Raw genomic sequence first — 12,844 nt, 5'->3', positions numbered from 1 at the left:
TATTTTAAACTGTGATACATTTTTATCTCAACTTTTAAAAATTAATGATATATTTTTTTTTAACATAACAATGTTAATTTTTTTTTACTTATTAAATAGTATTTTAAGCTTACATTTGATGTAAAACTTTTCAAAATAATATGAACAACTCAAACTATATTCTAAAATATGTTTGAAATATCAAACAAAGAGCTAAATTTTAATTTCCCGTCAAAGTTTAAAAATTAAAATTATACTTAATCCAATAAATTATCTTCTTATATATATAGTTATAGATAATAAGGTTTTTTTACTTATATAATAGTATAATAAAATTATTTTATTTATCTATTTTTTAATTAAATGTTTTATCTACATTACTAAAGATGTTAAAATAGATTCTGACTGGGGAGCCAATCTAGTTCAGCATAAATTTGAGTCATATTAGGTTTAGAAATTTTTAGTTATTTTAAATTAAGTTGTATTCAACCCAATTCACTTAACCCCAAATTAAACAAATTAGGGATGGGTTAAAGGTGAATTGATATGTAATTCATCAATAACAACACTTTATTAGTTTTTTTTTTATAAAATTTTTTATAAGTATTTTAGTATAATAAATAATTACTTCTAGTTATATCAGTCTAGGGTTAAATTTTTTTTTTCTTAGTGAAAATTGAAATGAGTCCATTTTTGAAACTTTGGACTAATTTAGTCTGTTATCTTTAAAATTGCATGAATTTAGTCATTTTAACCAAATTTGTTAAGTTTATTTGAGATTTCAAATGTATTTCTCAATGAAAAAAAATGTATTAAATAGTGTAAACAACTGAAATATTATCATAAAATACATTTGAAATGTCAAATAACTTAGCAAAATTTGATTAAAAAGACTAAATCTATATATTTCTAAAGTTGAGAGACTAAATTGTACTAAAGTTAAATTGGACTAAAGTTTCGAAAAGAAACTAATTCTGATTTTCACTGAAAATTAAATAATAAAAATAAATGTATAAAAAAATTACAAAAATAAAATATTTATAAATTAACTGTCTGAGTAACTTAAATAGATCTAATAAAAAAAATAATCAGTTAACTCTTTTTTAACTCGTGATAAGAGTGTGAACCGGATTAACTATTTTCACACCCCTGTATCATAATATTAACTATTTATTATATGTATTACTTATCTTATATATTTTTGTAGAATTTTGCACTGCATCGACGGAATCACATTGACTTTTCATTTGCAGTGTTGCAGATGGCTCCACTTGGCTATTCCCCACATGTGCCTTAGTTAGTTGCACATTCACCTTTTTCTTTAACTTTTCATATATCTTTCCAACCTTTTTAGGCTTAAAGTTAAATACAATTCTGTATTATTTTTTTAAAAAAAAAATCAATAAAAAATGTTTTATTTTAGTCAAATTCTAGCAAATAAAAGTAAAAAGATAAGGAAAAACAGAACCAGTTTAATTTTTCAATTGTTATAACTAATATAAGATATTATTTATTTTTATTTTTTTTTCAATTTTACCTTCATGTCATTCTGGTGCTACACATGCACGTGAATGTTTGATGAAAGGATAATAGTGGATAATGTTTGACAGAAGAATGAAAAGCTTGAACCAATAGCAAAAAGAAAGAGGCTTTAGGAGATACTATATTGTGTGGATTAAAATACTTATTTATAATATATTTTACTGATTAAAAAAAAAGCTATTATGAAAATTCTTTTTAAAGAACCAACAATATTTTTATATGTTATAAAACTAAGAACTAAATATTACCCAAGTTTATATTCTTCCTTAAAAATTCAAAATTCATCAATTCAAAATTCATTTATATTATTTATAAAGAGTTCTTTTGATATTTTTTTTAAGAAAATCCTAATTGAATACACCTTTAGAATTTATACCTTTATGATCATAGAATATTTTCTTTGCATAGATATATAATATTTTGAGAAGCAATATCCGCATATGATTGAATTGACAAACTCCTACTTGAGTGGGAGATTCCATTCTATCGCATGAGAGTTTGGATAAAAATTATGCTTCAACCTCACCACACAAATAATAATAATAATAATATTATTATTATTATTATTATTATTATAATAGTTATGGTTAACTTTTTTTTATAAATATAATTATTTACGAATTTAATACGATAAATCATGATAAATCAAACATTAATATATCATATTTAATAAACAAAATCTTTAAAATAATCAATTTGTAAAATTGTTTACACATTCTTAACTGTTTTTATCCATATTAGAAACTCAAACTCGCATTTTAAAACTTAACAAGTATCATTTCAACATCAAATATATTTATGATACGTTTAAAATTTGGTAACTCCATTTTCATACTATCGCTAAAAAATATCTAGATATACTAATAAGGATATTATATATATATATATATATATATATATATATATATATATATATATATATATATATATATATTATCTTTAATCTTAAGTTTTAAATGATATTTTGATATTATTCTAGACTAATATTTAGGTATTGAAAGGTGCTAAGTGTTAGCTAGATTTGGAACATTATATGTGGGTGATGGGAAATAATTCATAGGTGAATTCAAGAAAATAAATATTAATGGTTCACACAGTTCCTAGCTAGTTTGAAGAATCCTTTCAACCCTATATGTCGAGAATTAGAACATCATTCTCATTATGCACTCTTTGCTTTTAAGCTATTCAATTAGAGGCTAGACATCTAAAGAACAACCATGCATTTTTTTTTCGTACAAAAAGCAACTTCAATTAATTTATACCTATTGTCACTTGATAATGGTCCCGTCCTATATTTATTATTTATTACCAGTGTAATCAATTCCAATATTATACTTACCCTTACAACTTTCTTTTATTTCATTGTAACTTTTGATAAACATTATTTTTTTAATTTATGATAAATATTGTATTACTATTCGATGAGTAATACCGGATTATCTCCTCCACGAATTATTTTCGTAACTGAATGACCTTGGAGACGAACTGAACGGCTAGTTGACAAGGAAATTAACTTTAATATAGATTAATTTAAGGCAAAAAGTGATTACAACTTATTGCGTCATAATTAGGTCGTTGTAAATATATAAATATAGGTTTGAGATAAGGATGTATGTGATTACATTTACTGTGACATTAATATCTGAAATGTCAAATGTCAAACTGGCTTTAGCATCCGAACATCTTTTGTAGGTATCCTCTGAAAGATATTGGATGCATTGGAGATTTGGAGTGAAGATAACATTTGGACTATTTCACTAGTACCTAAAAAGGCTTTTAATTGACATCGGAACATGATAATGATGTCCTTTGACATTGAAAAGTGTAAGGTTTTTTACATCTGAAAGTGCACTTTTCATTATAAAAATATATGAAATTACCAACGAAATTTTATCGACGAAAAAATATGTTGGTAATTAACATTTACTGATGGACTTTTAAAATGTAATTACCAATGGATTTTACCGATGAAAATGTATGTTTCATTTACCGATAGAAAAAATCATACGGTAAATTCGTCGATAATGCATGTTTCATTTACTGGAAAAAAAATTCATCGATAAAAAGAGCGATAAATTTCCCGCATAAATCTTGCGCCCAACATCTCTTCATCTCCATTTCTTATAAAAAAAATGTGAATGTCCCTCTTTTTCTTCACATTCTCACGGTCACAACACCTAGAGTCTTCATTTTCATCTCAAAAAATAGATCATCAAATCTCCTCTCAGGCCACAGCCTACAACACCTTTAACCACTAACAACAATGCAGATCGAAACTCTACCCGACACTGGTAGCTCTCACATTAACACTCAGCAGAGATTGTGAGTAAATACCGCACCACGCACTCGTCGAAGAGCTTTCAGTGCACCACCAACACGAATGCTCGCACGTAGATCCATGCATTTCACTATCGTTCATGCAACATCCACCAACATTGAAACCTATTTGCACACCGTAGAACCAGCAGTTCCATCGTTAGCTCACGCACTTGAAGCAGATTCACTTTGTCAGACTGAATGTTCAAAAATCAAGCAGTTAACAACGATAAGGGGTAGGCACATTTTGATTTGGTTGACCTGAAAATGCATAAACAAAAAACTAAAACCCTAAAGCAAAGGCTAAAAAGGAGAGATTAGGAAGAAGAAGAAGTAGATCGCGGTATTTATCGATGGATTTATCAACAGATTGTTCCTTTGGTAATTATCGAAGGATTTTTCCCTCGGTAATTACCAATGATTTTTTTTGTATTTATCGATGGAAAAATCCATCGATAATTACCGACAAATATAAAATTTCGTCATTAAATATTATTGACTGCATTTTTACGGATGAATTTGGATCCGTCGATAATCTGTCGGAAAAAAGTCATTACTAACGAATTTTTGATGTTTTCGACGACGTATTTTAACTATCGATAATGCTTTTTTTTCTTGTAGTGTTTTGACACCAATCGATGTCAAAAAGTGCACCTTTTTATATAAAAGCTTTGTTTTTACAATTTTACCAAACCTGAAAAATTAGAAAACCAATCTTGACATTTCATATATCTAGTATTCATATTAAAAAAATTGTATTATTCACAATTCAAATTATAACTAAAGTTATGACAAATGAAACTAAAAACTAAAGCTATCAATATCAAAGCACAAAGAATTTAAACTAAACTAATGTATACTTAACTCCATCTCTCCAAAAGATATGTTGCTCATTCATGTTGTATCTTTGTCATTGTGGCCTCTGTTAACGGGATGAATTGTTGAACCACTACAAAAGCAAGAAAACTTGGCTATATTTGTATTCTAATGTTCAAAGTTGAATGTGATATGTAAGATGTGAAAGATATATTATTACCTCAATCTAATCATCTTTAATTCCTACTGCGATGATGGTCTTGATTCATGACATGATGTAGTACCTGCATGTCCAGGAATCTAACTGCTTGTTACACCAAACATGACAAAGAAAATATTCAAATATGATCGTCTAAATTTCACACACAAAAATTAATAAGTTAAAGATCAATGAAGGTTGACCTTTGGATAGATTATTTCAATTTTTTTGTGCTTTGACCTACCCATAACTCTAATTAAATTTGAAACATAAGTTAATATATTAATAGGTTTTATTGTTTTATTTGTCTCTGGTTTGGGTGTTGTGTGTCAAGTTCGTCCACCCTTTTAAAAAAGTTTCAATTTCGTCCAAATGTGATAAAATTTGTCTTAATCAAGTCTCTTCAATTAAATACGCAGAAACGATATTAACTTTTTTTCTTTCTCATTTGTTCATGTGTGCATAGGAGTCCTTTGTCAATACTGTTATACAATGACTTGAGATTAATTGACAAATCATGTAGAAAACAAAACCTCACGTGTCTTTCTTAACAAATAAATTATACTTTTTGCTTGTAAATAACATTATGGATTAAAATAAATACTCACATAAATGAAAAGAAAAAGGAAAAATTGTTAACCGAAATAGCTAAAAGTTTAAAATACAAGAAATTTTTTATTTTATTATCTTAATATTTGTGTATATCAACTAAAGCTCACCTCATATATAATAAATAATAGAATAAAAACACCATAATTTATTTTGAAAACAAAAATAAATAAATACATAACTATGACCACAAAAACCAAACCATTGAAAAAAAAGTACATTGTTTCATTCCCTCTTCACAACACAAACGAATTAATTTAAGATACTGCGTTTTTTCGATTTATTTAAAATCAATTGTGTTATACCTTTTTGTTTTTTATGTGTTAAACTTCATTTTAGATGAATAATTTATTTTTTATATTATTTAATATATTTTAATTTAAATATTAATCTAAAATATCATTAAAAAAACTGATACTGTTAGATTAAAAATATATGTATTTATTATTTTTAAGTTTAAAAACAAAATTTATCAAAATTTAAAATATAAATAAAATTATTTCAAATCAAAGTTTTAGAAAACAAAAACATATTTAACATTTAATTTGAACTTCAAACAATCAATTTTTTTTATTAAGATTGTCTTTTAAAATGTCTAACGAATTAAATAGAAAAAGGTGGGCATTTGTCTTTTAAAATGTCTAACTAATTAAATAAAGTAATGAAAAATATATTTAATTAAATATGCTAACTTTAGACTTATAAAACATTATTAACAATGAAGAAAATCTTTGGATGGATTCAGACGTGAGGTAGAATTTTTAAGAAAATCAAGTTAAGCCAAAAAAATTAATTTTAATTTTATAAAAAATTATTTTATTTTTTTTACTTGAAAAAATTATTTAAGTTTTCTATTTTCAAAATTAATTAAACACCAAGAGTGAAACTTGTTTAGATTTGAATTATAGAAAATTTGTAATTTTTTATTTAAAAAATTGTAATTAAGTGAGACATTGAGCTAATCTGTTTACCCACCAACCCGTGATGGGTGGGGCCGAGTTCAAATTTTTCTGGCTTGCTAATAAATGAGCCAGGTTGGATTGATTCCACCAACCCATATTGGGCCGGAGAGCTCTATTAGAAATACTCATATTAATATAATTCTCACAATCAATATCATTTCAGTCAAAAAATTACACCAAACAACTAGATGTACGACAATTCATAAAACAACTAATAACTAATTCAGTTCTACAAAATCATAAATCATACAACGGATCAAGATTTTGAACTTATAAAAATTAATAAGATTCCCTACTATCTTTATCGGAACTATTTCAAAAGTTTAATTCTAGAATAATGTTATTGTAAAACAACTAATTAGTTCTACCAAATCTACAAAATATAAAACAAGTTAATATATAGAGCTTATAAAAATAAATAAACTCCCTTTACCTAAAATAGTTTTTCCCTAGACCTAAAGTTCTCCAGCTCAATAGACTGAGTTATTCTTATCTAGAGACTTTGTTTGAAATTCTGTAATAGATTTTTTCATTAAAGATTGGGACTCAATTATCATGAGAATAACTGTAAAATCGTCCATGAATATATTGGTTAAGTGTGGTATTTTTTCTAGTCAAGTTAGGGTATGTTCTTAACCAAACTAGAATTGTCACTTTAAGTGGGCATCACCCGTTTGTTAGATTTATAATTCATACAAATTAATAATAATCATAAGCAAATAAATCTTTTCAAATAATGTAGTTCTCAATATCCCTTAGAATAGTAAAGTAAAAGCGTACCTGAAGGATTAGACATTGGGAACAATTAATAAGAAACCTTGGGTATATGATCTTCCCTCTATAGAGCATCTTTAATTCTTTCTAGATTTTCTCTTCTCACGGGAATAAAAAGAAAGAAACTAAAATAATACATGTGCTCATAGATGGGGACCATGACCCTTTATGTAACCTCTTACAAATAATTTTCTTTAGTTTCAATAATTATAATTTGGTCCCTTCAAAAAATTAAAATTATTATTAGTCTCTATACAATAAACCTTTCATGATATATATATATATATATATATATATATATATATATATATTATGAGCTCAAAATTATCATTATATACCTTGAGCATATCCAAAGGTCGTATCCATTTATTATCTCCACATGTATAACCAAAGTAGTATTCAAAGAAGTATTCATTGCACCAATCACGGTTAAACCTGATAATGATCATTAATGTTGATAGAACCAAATGACATGGACTCATCATGAAATGTGTAGCATGAAAATTACGTAAAAGTGACCTATACACATCTATTTTTAATGGCCGAATCAAGTCGATCTTCAACCTGGATCAACCTTCAATCCGAACTAAATCGACTCGACCATCAACTTGACCTGAAATGTCTTATCCTTCAACCCAGACCAACTTGTCTCGTCCTTCAAGCTGGGTCGAATCGTCTTATCCTTCAACCTAATTTATCATGTCTAGACTATCATATTGAGCAATCTCATCTCTACATTCAACTTGGCCGACCTATCAAGACTTATGGCCTCAACCAACCTACTTAACTTGAACTTCAATCTAGACCAATCTGTCTTCACCTTTAACCCCGACGAGCCTAAATTATCATTTAGTTTTTACACTAAAGCGTCATTATCTTCAATCCAAGTTAAAACTATTAAACCTTTTACTTATATTAACTCAATTGAACTTTCAATTTTAACCGACTCAACTCAACCTAAAGTAAAAAGAGTAAACAAGAGTGAAATTTCATATTTCTTTTATTATTTTAGATTATTTGAAATTTTTTTATTTTATCAATTGAAATACTTTTCAAATTTTCTTAAATTTCAATTTCTTTTTAATTACTTTATCTAAAAAAAAGTCATTTCAGTGTAAAAAACTTTTAAATTCTTCAAATAAATTAATTATCCTTTTAAACTCCCTCATCCAAACATAATATAAAATGCCACGCAGAAGTAGAAATAACAACAAAAAAGAGGCATTTTCATTGAGTTAAAAGTATAAAACAGTTCAGTACATAAGGACAGAACATTCCAAAGGCAACTAAGTCGTTAAATGTGGTCGTTAATTTTTTTTTCTCTATGGGCTGCTTAAGTTCTTCAAATCCTCTTCCTTTGCATACCAGTTTGGTATTATTTTGAATACATAAGGATGAAGATCCTTGTACGAGTTCCTAATGGTTCCTTCTGCAACTCCTGTAGCAACTGATATATCTGCACTAACACAGTAGGTCAGATACAAATATATCATAATAGCGCAGCCACTAATTCTTATGATCACTAAGACCTTCATACATTTGAATACTCATTTAGAAACTTATTTGAAATCGAATTTAATTCCAAATTTATCACATAAGAAATAGAGTAGACAATTTAACCAGTCGATATGTTCTTATTTCATTCACCCTAGGAGAAGTGGCAATGACCTTTGAGAGGTTTCTTATCATCAGAAAGCTGAGTTATAATGTATATAACTGCTGCAGCAATTGATATGGGGCTTCTCCTGCAGATTAAAGATGCTATCAGTATCTATCACAAGATAAATCAGAAAATTATGAAAAAAGGAAATGCATTCGTGGTGCAATCAAACAGGCTGAAGAAACCTATAAACACTAAAATAAATTCGAGTAGTGGTGAGAGGACAGCGCAAATGATTTGTCCTTTAAAGTCAAATTTTGAGTCACGCAAGTGTGTAATACAATAAAGCATGGCTATATATGTCTAACATTAGTTCATGACCCACAACTCATCCTTTGCCTAGTTAAAGGAGAAAGAGTTCAAATTCAAAGCTATTGCATACTACCCTTAACCATATCCCCCGTCCTGTCTCGTAACCCTTGAGCACGTATAATTATAAAGTGCTAATCTTATTCTAATGTGGTTGGTTCATTTTTATCACAGTATTGCCAACTTTTTCCACCTGAAATTCCTCATAGTAGCGACACCAAGGTATTTATCGAATTCATAATCAACAATAATGTAATAGTATCAAAAGGTAAATAACATGACGGGCAGCTAACCTTAACACTGAACTATATCATTCTCTAAAGAAAATACAAGACAAAATAAAATTGACCTTATATCAAATTCTTCTGATTTCTGAACAGCTTCCTGAGCGGCTTTAACAGCTTGATTATTCATACCGAGATTAGAACAAAAACGCCTCTAATGATTGAGGAGAAATAATGTTAGTGGAACAAACATAAAATTAATTAGTCAGCTAACCCAATGATTAAATTGGCTAGCCGTGCAACGTAAGCACCCATCAACAATTAAAAAACCTCACCATAAAGTCCCCAGCGTGTATTGTTCCCATCTCTACAGATTGGCCCTTCTCCAAACCCAGTTGTTTCACTACGTATTCTTTCGCTCGGCCAATGTCCTTCTTGGAAGCTCCATTGGCAACAGAGCAAATTTCTATTTCAAATCCATAGGTTCATGTAAGGTAACTTTAGGAAAAGATAAATCAGGAAGCATCAAAGGTCAAAAGAAACATGAGGTTGCACCCTTTACAGTGCGAGGTTTGTCCTCTTGTCGACAAGCAATGTAGAGGCAAGCAGCCAATAATGCATCCTGATTTCTTCCTCTACTAGACTTCTGGTCTTCAACTCCTTTATATATCTCATTAGCCCGATCCTTCAAATCAAATGCAAAATAGAACATAAGAGGGGAACAAAAACTAATTTTCCATAAAATTCAATGTTTAACTCAAAATAAACTAATAACTGCTTCAAGGAGCAGTTAATATAAAGCAAAGAATATAAACATTGTTCTGACAAGTTCAACGTAATTGGTTGCCATTAATAAACATGGCTCGACCCTCTTACTTTCAGTAAAAATGAAATCACCACTCGTAATTTCATGCTTGTCTCACCATCTCGAAACATCGTGAACTGGGACAAACTTTACTACATTCGTATACATTTTCAGAAGAAACTTTTATACGTGTTTCAATGAGAGTAACCTAATTTATAGGGAATTTCAATTGATATTCCGTAAAATGCTCTGTTCACATTTAATTCCATAAATTAAACAATTGTCCAGCATTTAACCTTTTGTTGAAGTCAGGAATTTGAAGTCGACTAAATTAGGAGTAACCGTCACTTTTCTTATTCTAACCGAACATGTCTCCCATGCAGGTGGGACCTTTCAAGACTGGATTCTGGCCCGAGAGATGTAAAGGGCTTCCAAATTGTAGAAGTTCACAACTTTTGCATTATTTTGTGAAAAAAAAAATATATCTATATATATATATAGTAATACTTTCAAATGTTAAAATTGTGCTGTTATTTTTAACGGATAAAGAGTCCAATTTTTATGATTAAAAAGTTTCCAAAAATTTGAAGACGGTTGTGACCTTGAGTCCCGTTCCCTTAAATGGAAATACAGTGCATCGCCACAAACGAATTCCAACAATCAGTGAAGTGTTCCATTATGAATAAACTACCGAGAACCTTGTTCAATGGCGGTCCCATGGCCGCCATTGCAAATGCCGTGGTGAATGATTTCTGAAGGAATGCCCGCCATGGCACCTCCACAACAAGAAATCCAAACAAGTTGCTTCACAATTCAGCAAAAATTGGATTTAACTCCTTTCAACCGGAATATTTTACATTCAGACATTGTTAAAATCCTCATTCAACCGCATTCTTGATCAAGGTTTAAGAAAGGTAACGGTTTATAGCTACTAAAAAAAGTTATCAAGAACATAATGTGTAATACCTTGATAGTTGCAACAAGTCCCAACCTGAAATTCCACCGCCAGCCACGTCAGCATATACGACAAAACAACCATTCTCAACTAATTTAAACAAATAAATAAATAATGCGTAGTGCGTGACCTATCGGACATGGTGGCGATGCTTTTGAAGGCGACGATGAGTCCGCGGTCGGGGTTGGAGCCGCGATTCTGCCAGCGGCCGAGTGAGGAGGAGAGGAACTCGCCGGAGGCGCCGTTCGGCCTGGCGATGACGGTGGAGAGGCCGCCGTCAGTGAGAAGCGGGTTGGTGGGCCCGCCAACACGCACGGGGTCGTTGTCGCCGGACTCGTTGGCGAAGGTTCGCCACTCGGAGGTTTCGTCGATGGAGTGAGACTCCAAGACAAGACCGCACTCGGAGCAGACGGTGTCCCCCGCCGAGTGGTCGAAGACGACCTCCGTCTGCCTCTTGCAGTCGGTGCAGAAGACGTCAGACATGGCTATGTCTCGCTAGGGTTTTAGGTTTGGGGTTTTGAGGTATGAGAGGAAGAAGAAGAGCATTGGCAGAAGAGAGCTTGCAGAGATTTAAAGAATGAGAAAAAAAAATTAATAAATTGAGCATTTATGTCGTTATGTTGTTGAAGAAGAGTGGTTTAGGAAAGTCATGGGATTTTCGTGCTGAGTTGGATCTTTCTTTCTCTTTTCCACAAATCGGATTAAGTTAAATAGTGTAATTAATTAGTGCCAATAAGCTTGCGTAAGCTTTATTAAATAGTACAATTAATTATGAGTTAATTAATGACGTCGTCAACACATTTATTACAAGCGTCATCTTATTATTTCCTATATATTTTTATAACCATCTTTTAAGGCAGTTTGCTCAAAACAATACAGTATTTAATATGGTGTATTAAATGTTTTTCTTAAAATATTTATTAACACGAGTTTTTCTCTTCATAATATTGATATTGAATAACTTTTTAATGGAAGTCAAATATGAAGTTTTAATTTATTTTCTAGGAGGATTACTATAGTATTTTATTTTTAAGAATTTATATCTACTTTTCTTCTAATAATATAATTTTATAATATTTTCACTTTATTTACTTTAATTAATGTTTTTATTCATTGTTAGCAAAAATATATTAATATACTTAAAAAATGGTTTTATTATATACCTTAAAGGTATTTTTATTGAAAATACTTTATAAAGTGCATTGGAGATTACAAGTGTCATTTTTATTGGGGTTAAATATGTTTTTCGTCCCTAAAATATTAGGGCTTTTTGGTTTTAGTCTCTACTCAAAACATTGATAGCATTTAATCCTTTTAGTATTAAAATATGTAAAATTAATCCCTAAAAATGGACGCAGTTAACTTTCACTAACGGACTTGCCACGTCTTTCTTTCAGTAATGTTCTCTGTCTACCACATCACTTCCTCTTATCTGTTCATCTCCCGTTCTTCTCTCCTCCATTTTCTCACCCTTTTTCTTCTTTTCAGTTTCATCAATCTGGAACTTAATGTTTTTCTTTTTTGATTAATCTTATCACTGAAACTTCACGCTTAATCTGATCAACCAATCCAATTTTAAAAAATCAATTACCTTTGCAAAGGTTCCTTGCCCTAAAGAAATGGCTCAAAGCTGGAAACACCACGTGTTCCAAAAGAGGGGAGAAGCTAACCAACACAGAATTGGTTCCCAATAC

General features: G+C 29.8%; 1 protein-coding gene across 1 annotated transcript; it reads right to left on the bottom strand.

The window, feature by feature from the left end:
- Window positions 1–8,402: 8,402 nt before the first annotated feature.
- On the bottom strand, window positions 8,403–11,874 carry LOC106757229 (transcription initiation factor IIB-2). The gene is made up of 7 exons (XM_014639853.2): window positions 11,281–11,874; window positions 11,162–11,186; window positions 9,946–10,075; window positions 9,726–9,856; window positions 9,516–9,604; window positions 8,866–8,942; window positions 8,403–8,653 (listed from the first exon to the last, which is right to left on the bottom strand). The coding sequence occupies exons 1-7, from the start codon at window positions 11,631–11,633 to the stop codon at window positions 8,520–8,522; spliced, it is 939 nt and encodes a 312-aa protein (XP_014495339.1). The 5' UTR covers window positions 11,634–11,874; the 3' UTR covers window positions 8,403–8,519.
- Between the last annotated feature and the right edge of the window lie 970 nt (window positions 11,875–12,844).

This window comes from Vigna radiata, chromosome 3 (assembly GCF_000741045.1).
Source record: "Vigna radiata var. radiata cultivar VC1973A chromosome 3, Vradiata_ver6, whole genome shotgun sequence".
NCBI classification, from domain to species: domain Eukaryota; kingdom Viridiplantae; phylum Streptophyta; class Magnoliopsida; order Fabales; family Fabaceae; genus Vigna; species Vigna radiata.
Note: the sequence above shows the minus strand (reverse complement) of the source record. Positions and strands in the feature narration are given on the sequence as shown.

What these genes read in the sequence shown, in the direction of transcription:
- LOC106757229 (XM_014639853.2), bottom strand. Translation starts at nt 11,633, where the DNA reads ATGTCTGACGTCTTCTGCACCGACTGCAAGAGGCAGACGGAGGTCGTC. An exon ending in TACACGCTGGGGACTTTATG is followed by an intron (nt 9,605 to 9,725) that starts GTGAGGTTTTTT and finishes CTCAATCATTAG; the next exon opens with AGGCGTTTTTGTTCTAATCT. An exon ending in TGATAAGAAACCTCTCAAAG is followed by an intron (nt 8,654 to 8,865) that starts GTCATTGCCACT and finishes GTGTTAGTGCAG; the next exon opens with ATATATCAGTTGCTACAGGA.